The 27,688-nt window shown below is 38.9% G+C and overlaps 1 protein-coding gene across 2 annotated transcripts in view; it reads right to left on the bottom strand.

Annotated features, from left to right (window-relative positions):
- Positions 1-27,688, bottom strand: part of LOC131551820 (pro-neuregulin-3, membrane-bound isoform) — a 315,008-nt gene that overhangs the window by 96,262 nt on the left and 191,058 nt on the right. For both annotated transcript variants that reach the window (XM_058794979.1, XM_058794980.1), the window contains exon 2: positions 26,414-26,543. In XM_058794979.1, coding sequence (XP_058650962.1) covers positions 26,414-26,543 — 130 coding nt within the window. The remainder of the gene's footprint in view (positions 1-26,413; positions 26,544-27,688) is intronic.

Here is a 27,688-nt window from a genome sequence, read left to right as displayed (position 1 = left end):
CAGCTACCGATGCGATACGATTCACTCCCATTAATTACAATGCAGTGTGATCCGATTTCAATTCGATTCAACACTATGTGATTCAATGCAATACGAAAAAATATGATGTTACGCAATTCAATATATTACAGATAGTTTGCTTTTTATTTCTTTGATTCAGACAGACAGCAAATCATAAATTAACTTAAGTGACTTCTGACTTCTATTGCCTCAGTCTCCAAATACGTCATATTCACGTAGCAGCAACACTCTCAGAAATAAAGGTTCAAAAGCTGTCACTGGGGCGGTACCTTTTCAAAAAGGTACACTTTTGTACCTATTAAGTTAAAATATGTACACTTTAAGTACTAATGTCTATCTTTAAGGTACCAAAATGGGCCTTTTAGGTACAAACATGTACCTTTTGAAAAGGTACCGCCCCAGTGACAGCTTTTGTACCTTTATTTCTGAGAGTGAATGGTGATGATGAGAGAACGCTCTTAAAAAAAAAAAACAGTTTAGAGAAGAGAAATCAATCTACATTAAAACAAACAAACAAACAAACAAACAAACAATAATAATGGTCACAAAATAATAAACAATAATAATTTACTAATAATTATATAGAAATAAATATTTTTTTCTACCAATGCAAATATGTTAGACAACGATGCATCGCGATACAAATGCCAAACTGTATCCAATACTTTTTTTTTAAATCGATGCATCGCATAGTTACCTTTTATGCCGATGCAAATCGGTGAATCTTACATCTATTCCATTATGTATATTGTAATAAATAATAAATTAAAATATAAAATAAAATAAAATAAAATGAGATGAAACAAATGAAATATGATAGTCCATAAAATACGATAATGCAATAAAATAATTAAATAATAATAATAAAAAAAAAATAATAAAAAACAAACATTGTACACACCTGCTAAAGAGTGTAAGCATCGCTGCCCTCTATACGTTGACAGGCACTGCTGCAGAAATACTATATAAGCTCACTGCTGTTTTGTAGCTTAAACAAACACTGCTACAGATCGGCCCTCTTCATTACATTAATTCCCCATGGAATAACCTAGTGGCACACAGTATCAGGCTCCCATAAGTCCATGGAAAATATGACACAAACAGTGGTGCATAAATTGGTATATGAGGTCATAATTACATGGTGCTGTTTGTACAAGAATTAAATATCCTGAGAGGCATTGAGCAAATTACATGAATCCACGCATCTTTCTAGCCTGTGGTATGGTAATTATGCCCACAGACATCTGTTGTGAAATGGGTTTTTATATTAAGCTATAAAGTATGTTATCAACCTCATGTATGTGACTATAAATACAGATAAAGCATGGCACAGTGTTGTGGTCAAGAGCCCCACTATGCAACAGACAGGAGAGAATAGTCTACATATGCGTATAATCCCCAGCTTTCGAGTCACTGGTGTTTAGGCACACAAGTTAATGGCTCAGGATGGTGGAACGTCCCTCAAAGACGCACAGATTTATTAAACTCATTGCAGGTCATTCACTTTACCTCGCACCGCATCGATCTGCCCTTTTACATCTCCATAAGCCTCCATGCTGTACACTAATAGGGAGTAATAAAGTTACTTTGTCACCACAGTAAAACCTTCAGTCTTAGCTCTCCAGTGTCCAGCAGCTTAAGACCATGCAATGAACACAAGCAAACCCCTCTTGACTGCTCCTTACAGCTCTCTAAGTACTGTTTCAGGACAATAAAGTAATCTATAACATAAACAGACTCAAAATGATGGTGTAACTTATGTAAATACACAGAAGAACCGCAGGGATGTAACAGACAGTCTGACTGCATTTTCAGTACTTGAATGTGTACAGCTGTGGCAAACAAAATAGATAAGTTCATGATTCATTTATTTTGCAGTTTGTGTGTGGTAAAATTGAACCCTGCAGTTATGAAAGTGCAAAGATATTTTGCAAGATTTTTTACAAGCATATATACAGACAAACTGAGTCATACTCATATGATGTAAAACTGCTTCCGTTATGTCTAGTCATGTTCTCCCTTAAGAGAAAGTGAACAATTTAATGATACATTAAGCGGTATAACATAATGGCTCAGTGCAAGCATTTCATATTACAGCCTGCTCTCTCTCTCTCTTTCTTCAAAGCATCATTAGGTCATTGGCTACCCAATAATTACTGCACTCTCATAAACATTCATCCAAGGGCAGCTGAGATGATGCAACTTTGCATTCATGATAAAAACCTTCATTATCAACATGGCCTTAAAGGGATAGTTCACCAAAAAATAAATTCTGACATCATTTACCAATACACTCTCATGTGTTTTGGCAAACTGGTGGCTAATCTGCTAATTTATCGCAATCATACATATTTGTACAATCTGATGCGTGCAAACCTTCTTTTATTGTTATTATTTTCTAAATCATATGTTTCCATAGAAATCACATGAATTCATATGAAATCGACACCTTATAAAATAGTTACATTTTCTCATGATATCTGGTTGTCTGGTTAGATGTTTGACAGGATAAAAGGCTCAGTCACTGTTCACTTTCATTGATTTTACCTGGAAAAAAGATGAAATAAAAGTGAATGTTAACTGAGATGGATAGTCCCTGATACTCTATCTAAAAATATATTTTCAACTATCCCTTAATCACCATCTCCTGTATAAAGTGAAGTTCCTTCTGTAATAAACCTAATGGTTTTATAATTATTTCAGCAGTTGCACTGTTGGTGAAGAGAGATATAAAAGCGTTCAATGCCTGTAAACTATGTTAAATTCTTTGGAGGGCAGAATCATTAAGCCTGCATCCTTTCATGCACTACCAATGGGTAAAAACTACAGATTTTTGTTCTGCTTCATATGTACTGCACAACATTCCTAATTCTTTTTACTATATATTAATCATTTCAGTATTTAATCTACATTGAGTGTAATTAGTGGTCATATGAGTTGAACAACCTTCAAGGTAATGCATGCTTCAGAAGACTCATTTGCTGACAGATATCTGAAGACTGAACTCATTCAGCAGTGTATGAGACACATATAACCTCAATTTAATACGAAAGTGGCGCATTCATTCACATCACACAGAAAGCAGACAGAAGCTGTGAGGCCAAGATTTCATAACTGTTCTTCATTCTGTTTTGCTAACGTATTGTTAACGGCAGAAACAGATACTGTTGCCACTTGTGACGTATTTTAGCTATTATTCTCTTTTTAGAGTAGAGTGGGTGAGGAAAACTGAGAGGCGTAATTAGGCACATTTAGAGTTCCTCACTTCAAGCTTATTCCAGCAGCTAAGCAAAAGGACACATATTTCTGCTGTTTCATGTCTTCTCATTGGGTCATTATTCTCTGATTTGCTCATATTATTACAAATGCTCTCCTGGATTACACAGGCTGCAGTCTTTTGAACCTTGTTAACAACATAGATGATGAATGAGAAGACTCTTTGGCAAGACAGAAAAAGTGATGATGTGTAATTTTCACCGGAATCTGTCTTTAGGGTCACACCATTGACATTGTTGTACCCACATGCTTTACTGGCAAGGAAATCCATTGCAGGGGCCCTGTGCATGTCAAGAAAAAAAAACAAAAGTCATGACAGATGTGGAAAGCAGTGAGATGAAATGAGCCATATTTCTATGTGAGGTGAGGAACTGTGTGTTTGTTTTCCAACCGTGTCTGTAGGCTATTGCGCCACCTCTGTGAGCTCTTCAAATCTCTGTTGATTCTTTTAAATTCCATTATGTCAGTCTGCTTGGCCTGCAGGTTTGTGGAAACATAACTTAGGCCAGCCTGCTATGCGGGAACAGGTGCAAGGTCGCTAGTTTTAGCAACTTTCATTCCAAAAAGAGATCTGGAATCGAGCCACACATGTTTACCCAGCAGTGTTAGTGGTCAAAATAATATAGTTTATTCCCCGTGCATGGAGGAACCTTAAATGTTTTCATTTTCCTTGAGGAAATGTTTGAAACAAATACAGTAGTTTTTGGTGTATTGTTTGTATGTGTCTGTAGCATAGAAAAATTGAGGCCAAAAGGGCTGTTCAAAATATATTGCTTTATTTCTCAAGGCATAAAGCATGAGTATATGCCTTATTTAGAAGTATTTTTATACACTGAAAGACCTATATAAATATAGAACAGTTTATTGTTAGTCAAGCAGACTAGTCAGAATAGCATGTAAAACAAAAAAATGAAACAAAATCCAAACCAAAATATGCAAATACAAAATGAAATCTAAAAACAAAATAAGTATGCTGAATACACACACGCACACACACACACACACACACACGCACATATATACATATCAAAATAAGTCTGTAATCAAAATTATGAATATATATTAATTAGGTAATAAAATTATATTTGTTTATTATAATATTTCACTCAAATTATCATGTTAATAATTTCATTTCAAATTAAAAACAATATATATAGTAATAATAAGCCTTTTAGCCCCTTGCTCTCTGTGTTTATTTATTTATTTTATTTTATTTTTTTATTTGTTCTATCCCCCCCCCCACCCCCTTTTGCAGTCTTTTTTCATCATGTTAACAGTTCAATTTAATTGTACCAGAAAATAAGAGATTTAAATCCTATAGCTTTGAAAAACAGAAAAAAGCATTAAAGTTAGATGAATACAGTTGGTGTTGGTAGGAACAGAGCAGATCTGTGAATCAGACTCATGAATACGCTTGATGTCCTGTCGTGTTTGTGAATAGAGAGGTTTTGTGGTGTGGTTCAGTGATGGATGCCAAGGCTAGCGGCGTGACATGCTTGCCATTACTCACAAGCAATGAATTCCCGGGTTTGAGTTAAGACAGAAAAGATCCTGGACTACATCAAAAGCTCTTCAGTGTGCAATAAAGCAGATGCCTCTCTAGAACAAAATGAAAAAGAATGACACAATTGCACTCATGTCCCTATATAAAGATATTATGCTTTGGTATCGTGTTTGCCAGCTCCAATTTAGCTGATGTTTGATCATAGTTCTGACTGCATTTGAAGTGAGTTGAAGGTTTCAATAAATCGCACACAACTACTTCCAATTCCAATCCTCTGAGAAGTAAAAAGTGATTTCAAAATATAGGAAGCAATAACGCATCCACACTAGACAGAGCTATTGTGCTGTACTCTCTGTACTGATATGGCCAGGTTAGTGTGTTGAAAATATATGCAATCGCAATGAGATTTTAGCTATGGGAATGCCTCAAGTCGTCTCTTTCATTTCCTCTCATGAACTTTCCAGATACGCCAAATTGTCCTGCAGTCTGGGTACTCAGCTCAGATTCTCTCACACTGATGCTCCATTATTAAGTGCAATGGGCATAGAGAACTAGAGCTTGCTGATTTGCAAAGGGCAGTGCTCTTATCAACACTTAATGTCAGGACGATCACAGAAATATGATTTATTTGGCTTTTAAAGGGCTTCATCCAATTAGAGTCAGGTGAAGTTGCTTCCATTCCATACAAGTTCTCTTTATCTAAGTCCTTTGAATACATATGCATTCAATAATGTAGTTTGCTGCTGTTATTGCAATGCAATGGCATGCTTTGTGCACTTCATATAATGGCTCAAAGGTCAAGCCTTTCATTATGTCGCTTATGCATTCATGAAGTATGTTAAGGTCCAGACTACAATAGTACTCAGGCAGTATTTTAAAAAGTATTTTAAAATATTTGATGCTTTTTGTATTTAAGAATGCAAGGCATAAACTGACTGCTTATTAAATGCATTTAAATATTCAGTCTTCAAAGCTTTTTAAACATTAAAAAAGACATGCAAAGTAAACATGCAATGTTTTTAAAAATGACTTGAATGTCTTTGAACTTCAATTTATAATCCCTTACATTCATATTAGAATTGCAATTCCACATCCTGTTTACTATCTCACTTCAAATTCAATAAATTCAGGAATTGTATTGAGAAGCCCTTTTTAAATTCCAATTCAGTTCCTGAATTTAAATGGTGAATGCCGATGCTCATAGTATTACGGTTTAAGATCATGCGTAAAGTTGTCAAAACTTTTAGAAAAATTCTGTTAAAACCTGAAGACCTTGAAAAATGTCACTATAAACTCCTCTTGGAGAAAAAGTGTGTCTGAGTGTGTCTATATGAGCTCGCGCGCGTGTGTGTGTGTGTATGCCTGTACACTTATTCTCAACAAGCTAAATAATGGGTTCAAAATAAAACAAGCAAATAAACAAACATCTCTGGTGCAAGGTACCTTGGCAACAGCTCACTGAATCGCTAAGAGATGTTGACATGATGCGAGAGGGTGTTGAGAGGCAAACACCTGCATAGGGGAGTTTCAAAACTTTTAAACTGTAAACATTTAACGGTTGACAGATTGAAGCGTTACTAAAGCAAAATATCTATAAACCCAGAATACTTAAATGTGTTGCGATGTCTCCAGGCTATTAAGAACAGCAACTGTTTATTTTACTAGTAAGGGGAAGCAACTTTACTGTTCATATCAGAATGCTGAGTGCTGAAGAGCTTTCAAGCAAAGGCAGAGATGGAAAGAAAAATATAAAAACAGAAATGTAAAAAGTTGAAAAAGAAAATGTCAGAGCTGTGGTATAATGGTAAATAGCCTAGTGGGATGTAGAAGTTTTTAAACTTTTGATAACATACTTCAACATGATGATTCCCTTATGTTTATTCATACTCTCAGAAAAAAAAGAAAAAAAGACACATTTGTACCTTGTGTATGCCAAAAAGATGCATATTAGTACCTTAAAGGTACACTTTAATACTTAAAGAATACATGGGTGACTTAATTCTATAATTAGAACATTACACTCCCTTTTTTTACACTCCATAGTGCAACAATGACAGCGACAGGACAGAACAGGACACAGATAATAAAAAGAATAATATACAAATATACAAAATAGACAATGTACAAAATAGCAAAAACACAATATATAATATAGACAATTATGTATGTACAGGTATGATATGTGCAAATTTGAAATGTAAATAAGTATGTGTGTTAAATAAATAATGTATAATAGTGTTTGTTGTGTGTTCCACGTTTATTGTCAAGTGTTCATGAGATGGATTGCCTGAGGGAAGAAACTGTTCCTGTGCCTGGCCGTTCTGGTGCTCAGAGCTCTGTAGCGTCGACCAGACGGCAACAGTTCAAAGAGGGAGTGTGCTGGATGTGAGGGGTCCAGAGTGATTTTGCCAGGGAAATTATATGAAAGAATGTATGACTGTGTGTCTTATTTGGTGTTGTCTGTCCTTTGAAAATAAACATTCAAAGAGCCAGTATAAGGCTAAGCATGTGAAGGGCGAGAGCAGATCACAATACAAGCTGTGTGTTCCTCCCTGCAAACCATATTTGTCTGCAGGTGATACACACAGCTTGTGTGTGGTTTGTTTGGGAGCGAGGCACGCAGAGTCGGCTCTCGAGGGAGCAAAGAGGTCTTCGGCCAAGAGGCCCTGATGCTTATGGCCCATGGCTTATGAGGGTAGCCCCCGCTGGGGAAAAGCGGCATTCACTGTATTACACGGTGCCCGTCTCTCCTCAGTGCCCTCAGGAGATCGTTCTGCTAACCCTGCCACGTACGGTGTTCCAGGGTGCAGCGATCTCCAGCGAGCACATATCTCAGTTCTCTCCGCCCGGAAACGTAGCGGAGCTAAGATGCTCGCCACCCCTTCGGGGATCTCTAGAGCAGCTAATTTGGTTTTCTCCTGTTGGTGTGCCGTTCCAGGACACCTAACTAGCTGCTCTGATTACACCAGAGGCCAGTCTCGAGAGACTGGTTCCCTTAGTAGACTATTTTGCAGCGTGGAAACTACTGCCAAATGTGTCTCAGCGGGTCCTGCACACTGTAGAGAGAGGTTACAGAATCCAGTTTGGTTCTCCTCCGCCTCGATTCAACGGGGTGAATCCCACTCTGGTGGGTCCCGTGCAGGCTCTGGTAATGGAACGAGAAGTAATCACTCTCTTAAGAAAGGAAGCCATCGAGGTGGTCCCTCCTCACGAGAGAGAGTCCGGGTTCTACAGCCGGTACTTTATAGTTCCAAAGAAGGATGGAGGGTTGCGTCCCATTTTAGATCTGCGTCAGTTGAACCGCTCAGTCAGCAGACAGGTTCAAGATGCTCACGCTCAAACAGGTTGTGTCTCAGATCAGGTCCCAAGACTGGTTTGTTACAATTGATCTAAAAGATTAAGACTGAACGCCAAGAAGAGTGTGCTTTCTCCATTACAGAGGACCACTTATCTTGGTGTGGTGTGGGATTCGACCACGGTGCAGGCACGTATGTCCTCACGATCCTCACGGCAGTCAGGAGAGTGAAAGAAGGCCAGTCACTCACTATCAAGCAGTTTCAGAGACTGCTGGGTCTGATGGCCTGCTGTACATGAGACCCCTACAGTGGTGGCTCAAGACCAAGGGGTTTACCCTGAGAGGAAACCCACTTCGCATGATCAAGGTCATGCGGCATGCCTACGTGCCTTAGACATGTGGAGACAACCTTGGTTCTTATCTCAGGGCCCAGTGCTGGGAGCTCCGTGTTGCCGCGTATCGCTAGCGACGGACGCATTCCTCACCAGCTGGGGAGCGGTCATGAGTGGCCACGCTGCCCGCGGTCTGTGGAGTGGTCGCCATCTCACGTGGCACAACACTTTCTCCCAGACCTAAGAGATCACTATGTGTAGGTGCGCACCGACAACATGGCAGTGGTCTCTTACATCAACCACCAAGGAGGTCTGCGGTCACGACCCAGATCCTTGAGTGGTCCCAGGGCAAACTCCTCTCGCTGAGAGCAGTGTACATCCCTGGGCATCTCAATGTGGGAGCAGACATCCTTTCAAGAGAGGGGCCGAGGCCCGGGGAATGGATGCTTCACCCAGAGGTGGTGAAGCAGATTTGGAGAGTGTTTGGCCAGGCTCAGGTGGACCTATTTGCGACTTGGGAGACATCGCAATGTCCCCTCTGATACTCTCTGACTCATCCAGCTCCACTGGGGCTGGATGCCATGGTACAAACTTGGCCAAGGCTTCGTCTGTACGCTTTTCCCCCAATTGCTCTGCTCCCCAGAGTTCTGGAGAGAGTGTGCCGGGACGGGGTCTGACTGCTGTCAGTATCCCCGTTCTGGCCGGGCCGAGTATGGTTCTCGTACCTGATTTCTCTCCTCGACGGCTCTCCATGGGAGATTCCCGTCAGGAGGGACCTCCTCTCACAGGCAGGGGGCACCCTTGTGCACCCCCGCCCAGAGTTGTGGAAGCTGTGGGTATGGCCCCTGAAGGGGCACAGCTCATAGCTTCCAGTCTCTCAACCGAGGTAGTTGAGACCATCCTCCAAGCCAGAGCTCCCTCAACGAGGAAACTGTACGCCTTGAAGTGGAAACTTTTCACTTCATGGTGCGGAGACCGCCAGCTCGACCCAGTCAACTGCCAGGTTAGTACAGTGCTGGAGTTCCTGCAGGCTCGACTCTCCACAGGGTTAACCCACTCCCCACCTTGAAGGCTTATGTGGCAGCGATTTCGGCCTACCACACCTCTCTTGGTGGACGGTCAGTGGGCAGACACCCCCTGGTTACACGTTTCCTCTGCGGTGCGCTGAGGCTAAGGCCTCCAGTACGGTCCCGTGTTCCTCCATGGGACCTGGCTGTGGTGTTGGATGCTCTCTGTAGGCCTCCTTTCGAGCCTATTGAGGAGATCTCTGATTGCCATCTCACTCTGAAGACTGTATTTCTTCTGGTGATTTCTTCTCTTAAGAGAGTTGGGAATCTGCAGGCCCTCTCAGTGGCCCCTACTCATTTGGACTTTGCGCCTGGTATGGCCAAAGCCTTTTTGTACCCTCGTGCAGGGTACGTCCCCAAAGTTCCTTCTGTCACGCCACAGCCTGTCGTACTGCAGGCCTTCAGTCCTCCTCCCTTCAAGGAGCCAGACCAGCAGAAGCATAACTGTATGTGTCCAGTGCGAGCGCTGGATGCATACGTCCGCAGAACTGCCCTGTGGAGAAGGGTGGACCAATTGCTGATTTGCTATGGTCCCCCTAAGAGAGGTCTTTCTGCTTCCAAACAGACCCTCAGTCGGTGGATTGTGGAGGCCATTATCATGGCCTATGAGTCCTCTGATCTCCCCTCGCCGATGGGAGTCAGAGCTCACTCCACACGAACTGTGGCAGCCTCCAAGGCCTTTCTCTCAGGTGTCCCATTACAGGACATCTGCAACGCTGCAGGATGGTCTACGCCCCTGACCTTTGTCAGGTTTTATGGCCTTGACATGCGGGCTACTCCAGGCTTTTCCGTCCTCTCGCCCTAGATGTGCTCCGCAGGGATACACACTTGCCAGGGACTTGGATGCCTGGTGGCGTGAGGCATCTCTTTCCCCTAGCGTTTTCGGACACAGCTCGAGTTCCTGAAGAGGAACACCTCTAGGTTACGTATGTAACCCTAGTTCCTCGAGTGAACGAGACGCTGCGTCTCGAGGCCACACTTCCGGCATCCCTGCCCGCACTTACTTCATTCCTAGAAGCTGATGCCAGTTTCACCGCACGTGCTTTTATACCAGCTGGTCATTACGTCACCTCGCCCGTGACGTCTCGCCCATCCATTGGACAGATTACACTTGTATTCAGAGCCGGTCAAGGCGTTCCCCTAGCGTTTTCGGACGCAGCGTCTTGTTCCCTCGAGGAACTAGGGTTACATACGTAACCTAGAGACTTTTTGTAGTTCATAAGCGCCACCTGCTGTCAAACTGTGGTTTTACAAATTCATTCAGTCTGTCTGCCATATTTTTGTTCAGACCAATGAGAAAATCAGACCAAATTTCTGTTGTAAATATTAACGGGTCGATGGAAATGCTACCTTGTTATCAAGTGTTGAGATTTTTAGAATGTGCATTAGCTTATGTAGAACTGTTTATGGAGCAGATAAAATATTATTTATCATTCTGACTCATCCTTTTTATTAAAAAAAGAGAGAGATCGAAAGGCTGACATGTTATAATTTTATATATATATAAAAAAAAGGTCAAAACTTTATTTGAACATGTGGCCTACATGTCAGCAGATAACATGAATATTTTTTGTTAGTTTAAAATCCAGCCATAATTTTTTTTGGTGTTTTTGCCTTTTATTTGATAGGACAGTTGTTAGACAGGAAATGAAGTTGGAGAGAGAGAAGGGGGATGGGATCGGGAAAGGTCTGCGAGCTGCGACTTGAACACGGAACGTCCGAAGCACAACGGCGCTACATGTTGACGCGCTGTCCACAAGGCTATCGGCACCGACAGGCCATCATTTTTTCATGTTTTTATTTCACTGTTTATGCTAACAAAAAGTGCATAGTGCTGCTATTTTTATTTGTTGGCTTTTGTCATAAAACTTTCAGTGTGTGTATAAGTACATTTTTATATTTCCAGCACATTTTAACAATGCCGTGTGTAACAGTTTGGATTACTTAAATCTCTTAAATAATTTATCATTGTATAACATTGGTAGCTCTCAGCCGCTTTCATTTTTAAAAAGTAGCTCCCGAAAGAAATAAGGTTGGAGACCCCTGGCCTAGATGTTGCAGGATGTAGTGCAGTCTCATGATGACTGCATCATCCATAGACCTGTTTGCTCTGTAGGCAAACTGCAGGGGGTCCAGTAAGGGTCCAGTGATGTCCCTCAGATAAGCCAAAACCAGTCTTTCAAATGATTTCATGGCCACAGACATTAGAGCCACAGGTCTGTAGTCATTAAGTCCAGTAATTTTGGGTTTCTTTGGGACGGCCATGATGGTGGAGCGTTTGAAGCATGAGGGGACTTCGCACAGCTCCAGTGATCTGTTGAAGATCTGTGTGAAGATGTGGGCCAGCTGGTCAGCACAGGTTTTCAGACAGGCTGGTGTCACACCGTCTGGGCCTGGTGCCTTCCTTCTCTTGTTCTTTCTGAAGACCTGACACACATCATCTTCACTGATCTGCAGTGCAGGAGGAGGAGGAGAGGGGGTGCAGGAAGTGTGAATGGTGTTTTTTCAAACCTGCAATAAAACTCATTCAGATCGTCTGCCAGTTGTTGATTCTCCACAGTGCTGGGGGATGGTGTCTTGTAATTGGTGATGTCTTTCAGACCTTTCCACACTGAAGCAGGGTCACTGGAAGAGAACAGGTTCCTTAGCTTTCCAGCATAATTCCTCTTTGCCACTCTGATCTCCTTTTCCAGTGTGTATTTGGCCTGTTTGTACAAGAATCTGTCCCCATTCCTGCAAGCATCTTCTTTGGCCTGACGGAGCTGTCTGAGTTTTGCAGTGAACCATGGTTTGTTATTGTTGTAGGTTAAAGGAGACCTGGTAGGAATGCACATATCCTCACATAAACTGATATATGATGTTACAGTCTCTGTGAGTTCGTCCAGATCGGTGGCAGCAGTTTCAAAAACAGTCCAATCAGTGAGGTGGAAACAGGCTTGTAAATCCCGCTCTGCTTCATTAGTCCATCTTTTTACAGTCCTTAATACAGGTTTAGCTGATTTCAGTTTCTGCCTGTAGGTTGGTATGAGATGATCTAAACCGTGATCAGAGAGCCCCAAAGCTGCCCGTGGGACAGAGTGATATGCATCCTTTATTGCTGTGTAACAGTGATCCAGTATAGTCTGCTGGGACATGTGATGTACTGTCTGTATTTTGGCAGTTCACGAGAGAGATTTGCTTTATTAAAGTCCCCTAGAATGATTAAAACAGAGTCCAGGTGTTGTTGCTCAGTCTCTGTGATCAGATCAGCGAGTTTCTGTAAAGCCAGGCTCACGTGAGCTTGCAGAGGAATGTAAACACTCACGAGAATGAATGAGCAAAACTCGTTAGAAAGAAGAAGAAGAAAGAAAAGAAAGTGACGTGACATGTGGCCAAGTATGGTTACCCATACTTGGAATTTGTGCTCTGTGTTTAACCCATCCTAAGTGCACACACACAGCAGTGAACATACACACACCTGGAGCAGTGGGCAGCCATTTATTCTGCTTTGCTCAAGGGCACCTCAGTCATGGTATTGAAGGTGGAAGAGACCGACTCTCTAACCATTAGGCCACGACTTCCCCTAGAACGGCTTACAGTTAATGAAGAGCGCTTATAGATCGGGACAGCACTTCTTAACACAGTTACATCTGTACACTACCTTTCGTTGATGTAAAAGCATGTCCCTCCTCCACGCGATTTCCCGTTGATTCTGCGTCGTGATCCGCACTAAACAGCTGAAAGCCAGGCAGATGTAGCACGCTGTCCGGAATGGCGTCATTCAGCCAGGTTTCCGTGAAACACAGAGCAGCAGAGTTTGAAAAATCCTTATTTGTCTGGGAGAGCAGAATAAGTATGTCCGTTTTGTTGGGTAGAGAGCGGAGATTCGCTAGATGGATGCTAGGCAACGGCGTCCGAATTCCGTGCTGTCTGAGCTTCATGAGCGCGTCGGCTCGCTTCCCCCTTCTGCGCGTCCTGAAGCATTTGACCAGTGCTGCTGCTCTGCTAACTACAATGTTTAGCAAAACGTACGAATAATCGAAATCCAGTAAAAGATTTTGTGGTGTGTTCTGCCAAATGTTCAGCAGTTCATCCCTGGTAAAACTGATCGTGTTTGAGAAACAAAAGACAGGAAAAACTAACAAAAACAGTGCAAACATTGGAGAGCTAAGCACTGTGGCTGCCATGTGCGGCGCCATCTTAGATCTTTTAATTTACAACAGAAAATAAATACATTACAGCTGGAGAATAGCACAAAACAAAACATCTAGCAGGCAGCTGGTTGTCAGTAAGACACAGAATAACAATTACATCATCAAAGTGAGACACACTGACAGATCTATGTGGTGCAGGAAAAAAGATGAATACAACTTCCCAGATAAGAGGACAGGATAGGTAGATGCCGAATGCCCTCTACTCCAAAAAAAAAATCAATATCATTCTTGTGTGCTGAACTATAAATAGATTGATAGATAGATGCAAGCAGAGACAGACATGGATAACCTTTCAGTGACATACTACTTTAATAGTAATAGCTCAAATGAATACATTCATCACTGTATTTGGCCTGGGGTTAGCCATGCAAAACACTGCAGCCCTACACTACATCTGACATTACTTACTTCTGATTCTTTTTTAATCTTTTTTTTTTTATTATTATTATTTTACCTTTAAATTAAGCTACCTTTTTTGCATTTCTGTGTTGCTGGAGACTGTGTCTCATCTGCATCTCTTAATAGCAAATAACATTTTTCAAGGTTTGAAGGGTATTTTTTGGGCGGCCAATGGAAGCCTGCCCAGACTTTTTAAATTATATGTTCATTTGCTCTGGTTTAGTTATTTATAGAAGAAAATCACTGTGCTTTTGCGTGGTTCCACACAAACGAAATAAGAATTTGGGGGGAAAGAAGGGTTCATTTGCATTCATTTGCATGCAATTAGCATATCAAACTTCTTGACTTGAAAGGGATGCCTTGCTTTGAAACTGTATTTCTCTCGCCCTCATATACACCAGCAGCTTTGGGGTTACGTTACTTTGTTTGCACATTAACAAAGAGGTTTCTCATGTTATTTGTGTGTAATGCACCTTCCCATCTTTTCTCTGTTGGCCTGTCAGTAAAAGCAGACAGCAGTAAGACTGGAAGGTAAACAAACCCTATGTGCCAATTGTCAAGTTTCAGCGAATGTGAGTAGTTTTATTACAGTAAATGTGTGTGGATGTGAGTGTGGATATGTAAATGTGTAGGTTAGTGACTCTTTCTGATCAAACCTTACACTTAGCCTTCTAGATGTTGTTTGTACAACAAATTGCATGCACTCATCTAGGTGTATTGTGGGTTATTTACTAAGGATAATCGTGCAAACAGCTGAAATGGTTTCAGATTGAAATGTTTACATGTAGTTGAGTGTAAATACCAGGGGTTCAGAGAGTTTCATGCCACAAATTCAATAATGGAATAATGTGAAATAATTTATCAGAGAGCTCAAGTCAACCTGGTTTCAGGAGGCTGGCCTAAAGAAACCATTGAACCATGGATTTATACCCAAACAAAATCTGAATTTCAAACCACAAACTCTCCTAACCACTGTTGAACACTGATGTAACCAGGTCTGTCAAATCTGTGAAAAAGAAATTCACACAAGAATAAGAGGTAACCAGACAGTTTGAGAATATTTATAACATCACAAATTATAAGTTGTTTCACAACAATCTATCAAGTTTTGTGATCTATAATTGTATAATTGGATACGTTTACATATTTTTCACAACTTTTTTGTTGCTCAATACATATTAGAATAGTACCCGTTAAATTATTATGCACACAGTTGTTTTGGAAAAGACTTCCAGGCGTGAAAAATAATTTATGCTATTTAATATATTTGCATTGACACATTCTTTTTTATTTTCCTTATTCATATAGGCACGCCCCAAATTACATATTCACTAAGGGAAACCTGCAGGAACTGCAAGATACACTATTTTGTGCATCTGAAAGACACGCTCCTCAACAGACCCTATTCATCAGACGTTTTCTGTGCATGCTATTTTTAAACCAATTTTTAGTGAATCAGGACTTTACTGTTTATTATCGGCTTCCTACACACACACAAAATATGAAGGGTAGTGAAAGGCACGCAAGATCTGCATATTTGACCTGCTCTTTATAGCCGGAAAAAGGAACTGCACTTTGAATAGTACTGGCTGCATGCATGTTAATTGGAAATTCCCTGCTATTTATCAGGCAAAGCTAGCTAATACAATTGCACAATTATCTTGTTAAACCATATTAATTAGAAATAACAATGGAGTCAACACAAATCAATTGAAACTTCAAGAGGTAAGGAAATTGCATTCTGACTAAACTCTTGCCTTGGGCGAAAGCGGGGCTAGATTAACAGAGTGATCCTAATCATGACTTAATCAGGGAGAATTATTCACTAAAGTGGGCTTTAGAGAAGGGCTGGTCACGATCAAAAGATCCCACCACAGCTCTTTGGCTCGTTGTGAGTAAGAGTTCAGCATAATGGTTAGAAATGAATCAAAACACACTAGTAACAGCACACTTAAGGTAGAGAACTGAGAATGTTTAGTTCTGTTAAACCATTCCGATACTTCTCCAGTGGTGCTGCAATACCACAAAACAGACAAGCACAGCCAGTTTGGATTGACTTAAAAAAAAATCATGCTAATGAGTCAGTTCTTTTTAGTGAATCAAAAAGATACAGTGCAATCAGTGAGCTATAGTGCTTTTTAGGAAATCAAAAATCCAGTAATATGGTTCCTGAACGAATGATGATGATGAATTTATTTATTTATTTACTTACTTAGTGAATCAAAACCAGTGCAATCTGATTTCTGATTTTTTAAATGAATCCTAAACACACTGTACAACGACATGAGATTCCTAACAAATTATTCTAAATGGTCAGTTAGTCAATCATAAACATACAGTGCTAAATGAATAAACTCTTATGAAGTGTTTCTTTTTAATAAATCAAAAACATTCTGCACAACCAGTGTAGTGAGTCTGCACTTTTTTGTGAATCACACAGCAAAACCAGTATAATCCGATTCCTGAATAAATGATTCTTATAAGCCATTTCCAACGAATCACAAACAGACTGCACAACCAGTATAATTCCTTTCCTGAATGAATGATTCTAATAAGTTGGTTCTTTTTAGTGAATCAAAAAGGTACCACATAACCAGTTTAATCCCCTTAATGACTGACTCCTTAATGAATGATTTTAATGAGTTGTTTTTAAAAAAAAAAAAATGAATCATGAATAGATAACCAGTATAATTCAATTCCTAAAAAAAAAAAAAAAAGATTCCAATGAGTTGTTTCTTTTTAGTAAACATACAGCAACATACAGCACAACCAGTGTTATTCCATTCCTGAACAAATGATTCTTGTAAGTTGGTTCAAATGGGTTGTTTATATGACAAGATGAATTACTTTGCTAGTAGTATTTCATAAAAAAACATTTTGTGTTTGTTTAGTACTGTTATTTAACTTATAGTTAAGGCCAATACTAGACTGCATTCATGCTGTTTCTAAAAAAGACATCATTAAATAATAAGAATCCCTAGCCTTTTGATTCGTCTCCTCAATTTTGAGCCCCCATGCAATTTTACATGCTACTCATTAGGATGCAGTAAATATAAGGCAGAACCCTAAGGGTGTACTTGGATTACTAGCATGCTTGTGAAATGAGCTGTCACTTTGGGAGACAAAGTGCACAAAGGTTGAGTACATAATGTTTTTCTCTTATTCTCTGCTTTCTCTTTCCACTGTCATTGGTTGAGTGAAACATACACGCATAAGAAAACTGAATGATTTATCCACCAGCATAAAGTAGATTGCACTTCACATCAGAGCTACAAAAGTCTCTAACATTTATCATGATAAGTGCTTGCTGTTAACTGGCTGTCCTTAAGGAAAATGTAGACCTTGAGAACAAGGCTTTATAGGACAAGGCTGTGCTCTTGCTGTTTGTATTGTTCCACTAGATATTTTATCAGCACCGCATGAAATAGAGTTTGTGGGGGCAACTGAAATATCTAAACCCCGCATACGATATAGAATAAGAGAGACTGCTGATTGGTCGACTGCTGGTGGAGGTAATGCATCTGTAGCAGAGAAAATGAAAAAGAGAAAAAAAACTATTTCATTTAGGCTTTAGAGTCCCCCCTTCACAAATCCTCGTGCATTTCCATTTGATGCTGAAAATTAATGATTTTTTTTTGTGTTGTTTTGGTTGAGTAAGGCTGCGGTTTGACATGCGACAAGTGCTTGAAATGAATTATGAAACAGAATTTACATTCTGATTCAAGTGTGTGTGCATGCGGCCTCCTGCACAAGTGATTGAAATTACAAGTGCCTTCAATTTCCAACAATTTCAACCTCGTTAAGAAGACGCTCACCTGCAAGAGCGAAAAATGAGCCCTCTAAAAACAGAAGTGCTCCTCTGCCATCCAAACCTCTTTTCAGCACTTGTTTCCTTCCTTTCTATCCTTGCAAAACATCTCTTATCCACTCCTATCATTCGGCACATCTTCTTTCAAACCATCCCACATCTCCAATTTTTTTCTCCACCTTATCACTTGCAGGCACCCATGTCTTTACCAAAGACCTCAAAACCTTTTCACAATTTTCTTTTCCTATATATTCCTCTTACTATGTTTCATGTCTTCTGTTGTCTTCTCTTCTCAAAGGGCTCTTTACTATGTGTCTCTGTCTGGCTAAAGAACATTTACATTTTCTATTTCCAGTCTTGCTTGAATTTCCCAGCTGTTTCTGATACAAAAACCACTTCAAACCATCACAGATGGAGAAAGCATAAAGGTTGCAATTTCAGTGTCTTGTACAAGCATACTGACATGCTATACTCCAAAATATTTTAAACAGCAATTTATTAGTCATTTTATATAATAATATATTTTATATTATAACTTTTATGAGTAATGATACTTAACAAAATGAAATATTTGTACCTTCATTTTTTACACCTATTAAAATGATCTAGCAAAAGCAAAACAAAAAAAAAATAGTGCTGTGAAAATACTTTCCTAATATACTCCTAATATATTCCTAATATATTAATTAAAAACTTGAATAAATAATAAATACATAAAAATACTAAAGACATTTAAATTAATCAAATAAAGTGTAATTTTTCTGTTATTCCCTAATATAACAGAATGTTGCTATGCAACAACAACAATTTTAAATTTTTTTTTTAAACAATAATAATATGCCGATATGGTTAACAGGTCATACAGTAGCTGTAACTATAACTCGAGTGATAAAATACAGCTGGAACTGCAGAACTATCTGTTTTGTAAAAGGAGATCACCGCTTGTTCAGATACGCCAAACCTTTATCCAGTTCTGGAAAATAACATTGGCATTAAAATGTGCTAGAAACTAATTCAGATTCATTTTTACTTTCCTTTGCACTTCACAGCAGATCTCTCTAACACTCTCTTTTCCTCTCTATCCCTCTAATCTGACCTGCCAGAGCATTGAGTCTCAGGATAGCTTCTCATGGATGAGGTGCTCTGAAGCGGCGTGAAAGAAACTCTTTTCTCTACACACAGTTATAAGTTTTACCTTGGCGGATATCACATCATCGCTATCTTATTCCATAACATGGGTGGATGAACATCACATGGAAACCTACTGTTGTGCTTCGTTCAGCATGGGAAGGTCATGTTGGGCCTGATAAGAGAGGGCTTTTCTATGCCTCAGATTTGGCACAGAAACATCTTGGCTCATCCACAGTGCCAGAATCTTCAAAGGCAAACCTTATGTGTATCAAAGAGTGTAGCATATTTAGTGAAAAGAAGGCAAATCAGAGGACAGCACTGCAAAACATCTGCTGAAGTTACAGGGCTGTGAGGTTAACATATTCTTTTTTTTTTCTAAATGGCCAGTTCAGTGGGTAACCGCAGTCTACCTTCAATTCTCAAGGCAACAGCGGTTGTTGTAGCACATTAGCAACACAGTGGCCGGAAGGAAAGTATAATCTTTATAATGTTTGTATCAGAGGCATGCAAAGCTACTAGAATAGGTGTCCTTTTGGGGCTCTATGCCTCAAGCATTGACTAACAGGATCTCCAGTGCTGCTAGTTGGGTTCTTGGAAAGTACGTTCACAAAACCTTTCAGTGTTTAGTGCTTAATGTTTTCATCTCTATTAAGGTCAACTTAATCATCCTTAAAAATCAAACTTTAAAAGACACATTTTAAGTCTGTGATTACAGCATTGTGTTCATCACAGTTGATTACATGTAAGCTGGATTACGTAATCAGATTGCCAAAAAATAAATGACATGGTGCTTAAAAAAACATTTCTTATTATTATCAATGTAAAAACAGTGGTGCTGATTTATATTTTTGTGGAAACTGTAACATTTCAGGATTCTTATAGAAAGGTCAAAGAACAGCATTTATCTAAAAAAAAGAAATCCTTTGTAACATTATGAACGTATATACTGTCCTTGCTGAAAGAATGTATTATATATTTATTTAAAAAAAAAAACCATCTGAACAATAGCGTACATATAACAATAGCGTCCTCCCATTTAAAATGCATTTAAAATGTATTTTCCTATCCTAACAGTTAGTTACATTTAGCATTGTTTTTCCTCGCTGTTCATCCTTATCAGACTCATTTTTGAGTGCTGATCTACCAGTTAAGAACCACTGTATCAGATGTCATGTTCTCTAGTCTAACAAAATAGGCCAGTTGTCGGTGAACTGGACCAAAGACTAGAGGAAAGCCTTTTATAATGTCTGGGGAGCGCCAACTCTCACTGTTCCGGATCAATGAATTGCAAATTGGAAGATAGAGACACGAAAATGGCTTCCATCTTTGTGAATTTTCCTCTCATTGATTCTAGACTTTCAGCGGCAGGCATTTTGTTTCATATGATGAGTTGTGATGTTTTAACAATAAAATCAGTATCACAAGCATACTCAATAATACATCCATTTCTGTTTCTCTCTCTCTCTGCTTATTCATGAGACAATGTTTGTATGCATATTTGACAATAAATCTGCTTTGCATGCATTCATAATCCCTCCCCTGACAAAACCAATTGCAAATGCTCCCTATATTTGCATCATAGCTTCAGGCTATAAGCTGTAACCACAAAATTCACGTCCAATTTAAAACCTTACAACACCACGGCCTATTGAAATTAATCTCACGATCTCGCTCCCTCCCAACAGTCCTCTCAGACCGGAGGCCTTTAGCAGTGTACACATGGCCCTTCAACTGCAATGATATTGGCAGGGGGCTTCGTGAGGTCTCAACTCGTGTTTCGGCCCCATGTGGCGGCACACTGACAGGTGGGATTGCTGCAGTGTTGCTGTGGCAGTAGAGGCTTACCGTCTCAACGCTAACAAGAGTCAAATACTCAGCAGCTGAGAAGAAATCCAACGCCGACCTCCAGGATAGGATAAGCGAGCAGTGACTTACTTAGGCTTTGGCAGTGCCAGCTTGGCTGATTCACAGATTTCATTTCACACCTTCTATTGTTCTTTTATTCATACTTCTTTTTTCAGTTTCACTATGAAAACATGCTGTAACTTTCAGAACTCAAAGCTTTGTCTACAGTGAAAAAAGATCATTTATTGAAACAAAGATAGACTGACAGACACATGAATACAGGACTTAAGTAACCCCAATAAAATTTAGATGCGATATTTCATGTTCACAAACTACTTACAATTAAGGCTTCTTCTTTCTTCTTTTTTTTTTTAAAGATTAGCAGCTGTTGAAAAATGGCTTAAAAAAATGGCAAAAACTTGACACTACAGTGGTTTCAAGCTTTAGATATCTGAACTGAAAACTTGAAATTCATCTTATTACTGGATGTGAAGTGAATGATATGTATGATCAAAATATATCAATTAAAAAAACAAACAAACAAACAAAAAAACATTTTATCAACATATTTTAGGTTGTGCTGAATTCATACTTCACACAGATCTGGGCAGGTTGTATTTTTATGTCTTAGTGATAGCCCAGGTGAGGAGGCTTTTTTTAAATGTATTTTTTTTTTTTTACATTTTTCCAAGAGGTAGTAGAAAGACAAGACAGTGAATCATAAAGAGACTATTCCCACAGGAAAAGAAACCAATGCAATAGAAACAATTCAGCCGCAGCCAGAACAAGCTGAATTTGATACAGAAAGAGAAGTGGATAGTGTAATTTACAAGGCAACCAACATTACCTTCTGGAAAAAAAAACAACCCCAAAAAATAAAATAAATTAACAACAACAACAATTGATAATACTAATATTAATACTAATTATTATTATTCCCTCTCTCTATAGTTACTATACTATAGTATACTTATGTGAGAACATTAAAACAAAGCAATAAAAACTCTCTTTATATATGTGTGTACCACTATATATATGTGTATACACATACATATATTAGGGGTGTCAGCGTTAATTTATTTAACGCAAATTAATCGTTTGATAAGGTTTGACCCTAACTTCTGCCCGTCATCGCAGCGCGGAAGGTTATCTATCATTGTGTGACTAGGGTACAGCGAACCAGTGTTGCCAGGGTAACGGAACAAGTGGGCTATTTTGAAAATACAGTCGCGGGAAAAATTACAGAGCCGTTTTGGGCTAATTTTTTAATGTACCGCGGCCGCCCAAAGTGTACATAGACAAATAAGAATTAAATAGATCCTTTTACTAATGTGTATTATACTTGGAATGTATCCCTGGCAACTTAAGAAAGGGGAGGCGGTTGTAACACAAACAACGTGAGTTTCAGCAGAGCAGCAGAAATAAACATGACAACAGCCACTATAGATTATATAAGATAATAAACACACGATTACGATAGGATATGGTCTGTATGTGATTTTTTTTTTTTTTTAGATGAATGTGCACATCTGAAATGCTAATTTGTGCAGCGATATAAAAGGCTATAAATAGCATATTTTAACAACAGTAAAGACCAAATTCCACATGTGATCGTAAAAGGAAGTTATTACAAACACTCGATGGTGGTTTGAAGTGAGTTCTGAGTAAAAGTGTACTATTAATCTCATAAATTGTCTTATGAAGCATGATGCTAATATTAGCTCTAATGCAGCTGCAGAACAGGTCCAATTCTTCTTCATAATGCATTTTGTCATAATACTTCACGTACGGTCGCAATAAATGTTTTGTTGTATTTATTTAGAAATACTTTTGATAATAATTGGGTAAATGTATACTGGGATTGAAGCGATGTGGCTTGGTAAACGTTTTATTGCCAGTTTAAAGGCTGATAATGGCTGAATAAAAACAAAAGAATAATGATAAAATAATAATAAGGATTATGTCTCATATCTGGCGGAAGTGTGAAAGGTTCTGTTTCCTTAAACTAGTTTGTCATGCATTTCTTTATTTCAACACATTTACAGGTAAATCCTAGTATTTTAAATGTGCGATTAATCATGATTAATCGCAGTCCATGACTGTGATTAACGCGATTAAATGTTTTAATCGATTGACAGCACTAATATATATATATATATATATATATATATATATATATTAACCTATAATGTTATTAATAATCCTTAACAGTATTGTGATAACATGATCATTCAACTTTTGATGGACCATAATGAACTTTCAACACTTTTAATCCCCCATATGGTGTTTATAGTTTAAATTTGTCAGCTTGAGTCATGAGTTGCTCCAACAACTGCTAAAACACATGGCTGGGTTATGATGCACAACCATCCAAAATTTATGTAATCACATTGATGTAAGCCCTAACACTCTCCTGTTCCTGTATATAGGTCTATATAGACCAGGGGCCTCCTGTATAAATGTTGCGTACGCACAAAATGGGCATAGAAATGTGCGTAGACTGTTTTCCATGCACGTATCTGGATTTATAAAAAATAAACTTGGCGTAAATATGTGCGCACCGTACGGATGCTCTTGACTGTGCGTACGCACTCTTTTTCCTGGAGTAATGAAGTAAACAAGGATTTTAAACTGTTTTCATTTCGATATCATTTACATTAAATATTCCACTCTCATTAATGGAAATAAGCACTGAAATTACATATCATTACACAAAAGTTAAACCAAAATTATATGAATTTAGACATATTTGAAGTTGATTCGCTTAATCACTTTTCCTGTGGCATGCAATGTATTAATGACAGCGAGTAAGATTTGTCTGTTTCCTATTTACAATACTTTGTCAGTGACGTGCGAGTCAGACAATTGTATTTACACTGCAATAAATGGCTTATCTGTCTCCACTAAAAATAGCTAAAAGATGTTCACCTTTTCATTGAAACTACATAAATTTGATTTGATTTGAGTCGTTTAAAACAATTGAAATAGCCTACTATTTGGTCAGTTTAAAGAATGAGGTCAAGTATATTCTAAAATAGGTTATTTATCTGAGAACTAAACAGTTTAGTTGTTATGGATATTTTGGTATATTCTAAAACATTCTGGATGATTTTGGCAATAAAAATTAATGTGGGACAAATGGCATTTAGTTCGTATCTCATATTTCCTTAACATCTTGTAGCTTTGACAGTGTTAAACATGGTGTCACGTGGATGGGAATATGCATGGAAATGCATATGCAGATGAGGTTATGCATCGTAAAACTAGGCATTGTAAGCTCCATATATGGTGATTTCTGGGAGGAGACGGGGTGGAGATGCACGTACGCACAATCTTCCCCTGACTGGGATTTATAAAGGGATTTTTGCACATGTTCTGGCGTACGCATGCTTTTATAAATCTGAAAACTTTTGTGCATACGCAAAATCTAGCTTTTGTGCGTACGTACACTTTCAGGATGAAATCTACGGAGAGTTTTATGCATGAGGCCCCAGATGAGGCAGCTCAACTAAAATCCACATGGACTATAAATCTAGGTCAACAGACACAAAGGGATTGTTTAACTTGGAACAGCCAAGGAAACAGGATTCTCTACCTGTCATGCCTATTTCTCATACATGCGCAAGCAGAGTTATTTTTAATCATTTGTTATCCTCCTAGTGAGCAGCATCTACTGGTTACCATCTTGTGCCCATTTTAACACAGTTTTGACTCTCTCTTTTTCCATCTGTCTGCTAAACTCTGGCTAACCCCCATTTCCCCCTTGACTCTTTAGTTTCCAACAACAAAAAACCTTTTTATAAATATTATATATGATTTTTCTTTTTCCAAAGCAACTTTTTACTAAAATTGGTAGCCATTGCATCATAGACTCATACATGTTTGGAGGACACTGTCTGTACATGGTACTTAACATAGCTTTTAGATCTTTGAACACAATGGTACCCTTACAGTAATAGCACTTCAGCAAATTGGTAAGAGCAAACATGAGCTTACTGAGAAAGTGACTGGTTGCACAGTTCAAGCATAATGCTTGTGTTGAATACGGGCCAGTAGACGTAAAATGCAGCACATAACCATCTAATGTAAAATGTGACTCTTGATGCAGCCCTGCATATCTCATTTTAATACAAAAACTATACTGTCAGACTGTGCTAGACTCAAAAAGGGGCGGTCAGATACAAGCAGCCAGGCTTTTTGTTTAGATATAATGACTAAATAATGGTACATGGGCCATTAGTCAATCATTATATCTACTGTAGAAAAAAAATCTGGGCACACTTACCAAACACCATTAAATCTATTAATACAATAATAAGACATGAACTAGAGGCATTCACTGAAAAAAAAAAAATCGGATCAAGGACGGTCTGGAGGGAGCAGCAGTATATAACATGCTGAATAGCAGTGGTCTCAAAACACATCTAAAGCAGCATAAAGTATCAATACAGTTCATATAGACTCCAGACATAGCAAATCAGTGCCTGTCACTTTATGTTAGACTAAAAGCACAGTTTTATGCAACCATGAATCATTCAGGTATGCACACTACTTGATATATCAATAAAGAGTGGAATTCAGCACAAATTGCTTAGCTTTATGTAGATGCTTAAAAATGCCCTGAAAATCCCTGCCATGCAAATAGATTTAATAGCATTATCTTTCTATAGAATCCACCCTCTCCAATGAATTGATCCTTTGAGACAGTCACCACCTTGTTTTGAGGAACAGACAGATGCATGGATGTCCTTGGCTTTAAGTTGGAAGGGAAGAGTGTTCAGGGAATTAATCAAAGCCAGAGCATTTGAACTAGCTAAGCTTCAGTCAAATAAATGGGCCACCTAAAACAACACCACCAATTACCACTGATTAAAATGAGGACACTCGGCTTCTGCTCCTTCTTGGCTCTTCAGTTTCAAACATGCGATGTCTCTATGTTCCATTAGGCAAATGAGGAAAAGACTGCTCATGCAAAACCTACTGCAGTGAACCCTCGCATCCAGAAAATGTTATTTGAAATGGTGCTCACGCTTCGTACAAAAGGTGAACACATCAGTGTCAGAAATTCTCTGCCTCCATTTTGTAAATCCTATTTTCAACCTTGAAAAAAGCCCACAGAGCCGAAACAAGCCTCTAATGAACTTCTGCAAAGTGCCACTTTTAATTAGCAGAGAAGGGACTTTAGACAGCTCTCAGGCTATGACAAAGCTGTCATCGTTAGCATGACTAAGAGCTTCATGCAACAGTGAGAGTCCCAGAGAGGAGGGCAATGAGACACGAGAGTAGGAAAAAGGAGGTGGAAGAGAAGAGAGAGACAGAGAGAGAGAGAGAGAGAGAGAGGAAAAGGTGAAGACAAAATGAGAGAGAGCGAGATTTACTGGCAGATTGTTCCAGAAGGATCATTCTAACAGAAAATGGGACATGGAATTGTCATCGCTCTGAAACCGCAGAGCCTCCCATCCGTAGTGATTCCATTTATTTCTTGAGCGAACACTAGGCCGACCCTTTCCCTCCATTGCAGAAACAGGAAGTGCAGTCATACCTGCAGTGTTTGTGTGGGCCGCTCAGGGTCTCGATAACAAAGCACTCCCCGTCATTCAGACAATAGGCCAGGTCTTTCTCCTGACACGGCTTGAAATGCTCCGATTTCAAAGGCGGTAGAGTTGGTGATGCTGAAGGATAAAGAAGAAAAGAGAAGGAAAATTATGTCATGTAACAGATTAAAAGGACAAATATGTCAGCCAGGTGAACAAAAGGTTAGTGAGTCAGTCCGAGAGCCCAAAAAGGTAACTAAATATCATAATATGGGGAATAATGTCACCTATTTGCATATTTTTTAGATGACGTTTACCGCAAAATCACAAATCTGTATGACCTTCTTCTGCGGAACACAAAAGATGATATTTAGATTTTTTTTTTTTTGCCCATACAATCGAAAGTTGCATGTTATTTTCGACCTTCCATTCTGACAAAAACAGTTGAAACAACAACTGAAATATCTTTTTTAATGTTACACAAAAGAAAGAATGAAAGTCATACAGGTTTGGAACGACATAAGGGTGAGTTCACCCAAAAATGAAAATTCTGTCATCATTTAACAAGATCATAACATGTTTTTCAATATCTTAGCACACAAACTACCAGATTTCTGTATGGATTACACCATTTTAAGCACTGCCAAGAAGTACAAGAGCTCTGAAGTCTTTTGGTAGTCTTTTGGTATTTCATCACCATTAAAATCAATAGCTTTCAGCAGTTCTCATTCCACTGTACTTTACAGTCTAAGACATCTCCTCAGATGGCCGAAAAAAACAAACAAAAAAAAAAACATTTTGAAGCAACATCAAAAATCACCAAATAACTACCAGATAATGCTAGAGACATCATCAATACCTCGCAGAAACAAGCAACTAAATGTCTTCTTATTACTCTGCTGAGTATAGCTTGTTATTACTTGTTGTACAGTGTGCATGAATTTGTTTTGCATTGATGAATGAGATCAATGCAGTAATCACTCTCTCTGGCTTCTCAGAATTAATACAGGACTCTACTATTTGGGAAAAAAGACTTCATTGTGATTAATGACGCCAAGTTCACTTTTACTTTAAAAGTGACTAACTAACCTTGCACATATTACAGTCCTCACAATGTGTGCAAGCTTGCCTGCTGAAAATCTGTAAACATAACTAATAATATGCCTGAGAGACTTTGACTGACGTTAATATTTTGAACATTAATAACCATAAATACAGACCATAAAAGTTAGAGGAGGAAGATACTGTCTGTTTAAATGGAGGAAGTTTGTCTTGTACAATGA

Source organism: Onychostoma macrolepis, chromosome 13, assembly GCF_012432095.1.
Source record: "Onychostoma macrolepis isolate SWU-2019 chromosome 13, ASM1243209v1, whole genome shotgun sequence".
NCBI classification, from domain to species: domain Eukaryota; kingdom Metazoa; phylum Chordata; class Actinopteri; order Cypriniformes; family Cyprinidae; genus Onychostoma; species Onychostoma macrolepis.
Note: the sequence above shows the minus strand (reverse complement) of the source record. Positions and strands in the feature narration are given on the sequence as shown.